At 49.8% G+C, this 287-nt stretch overlaps 1 protein-coding gene across 1 annotated transcript; it reads left to right on the top strand.

Annotated features, from left to right (window-relative positions):
• Positions 1-3: 3 nt before the first annotated feature.
• On the top strand, positions 4-283 carry LOC113473817 (the record flags this gene model as incomplete). The annotated part of the gene is made up of 1 exon (XM_026833258.1): positions 4-283. A coding segment is annotated over one exon (280 nt), but the record flags the coding sequence as incomplete, so codon positions are not given.
• Between the last annotated feature and the right edge of the window lie 4 nt (positions 284-287).

Genomic DNA, 287 nt, shown 5'->3' with positions numbered 1-287 from the left:
TATAGGAATCGAATCAAGCAGAGAGATCAACTACGAGAACTGGACAAAGATCTGACGTTGAAGAAGAAGTACAAACTCCTTGGTGCGAGCACAACAAGTATCTATCATAGCGTGGAGAATCTAGCGACATGCACGCGTCCCGTGGCAGTCATGAGAAGTTCCTCACTAGGGAGGAAGAAACGAAAAGCGCCCCAACCTCCCCTGAGCGAGGAGATGTTGCTTGATGTGAAGACACAGCGAGATCTGTATGGACATCGCAGGACTTGTAGCGACTCGGATGGGAGACG

The sequence above is a fragment of the Diaphorina citri genome, unplaced genomic scaffold (genome assembly GCF_000475195.1).
Source record: "Diaphorina citri unplaced genomic scaffold, Diaci psyllid genome assembly version 1.1 scaffold110230, whole genome shotgun sequence".
NCBI lineage: Eukaryota > Metazoa > Arthropoda > Insecta > Hemiptera > Psyllidae > Diaphorina > Diaphorina citri.
Note: the sequence above shows the minus strand (reverse complement) of the source record. Positions and strands in the feature narration are given on the sequence as shown.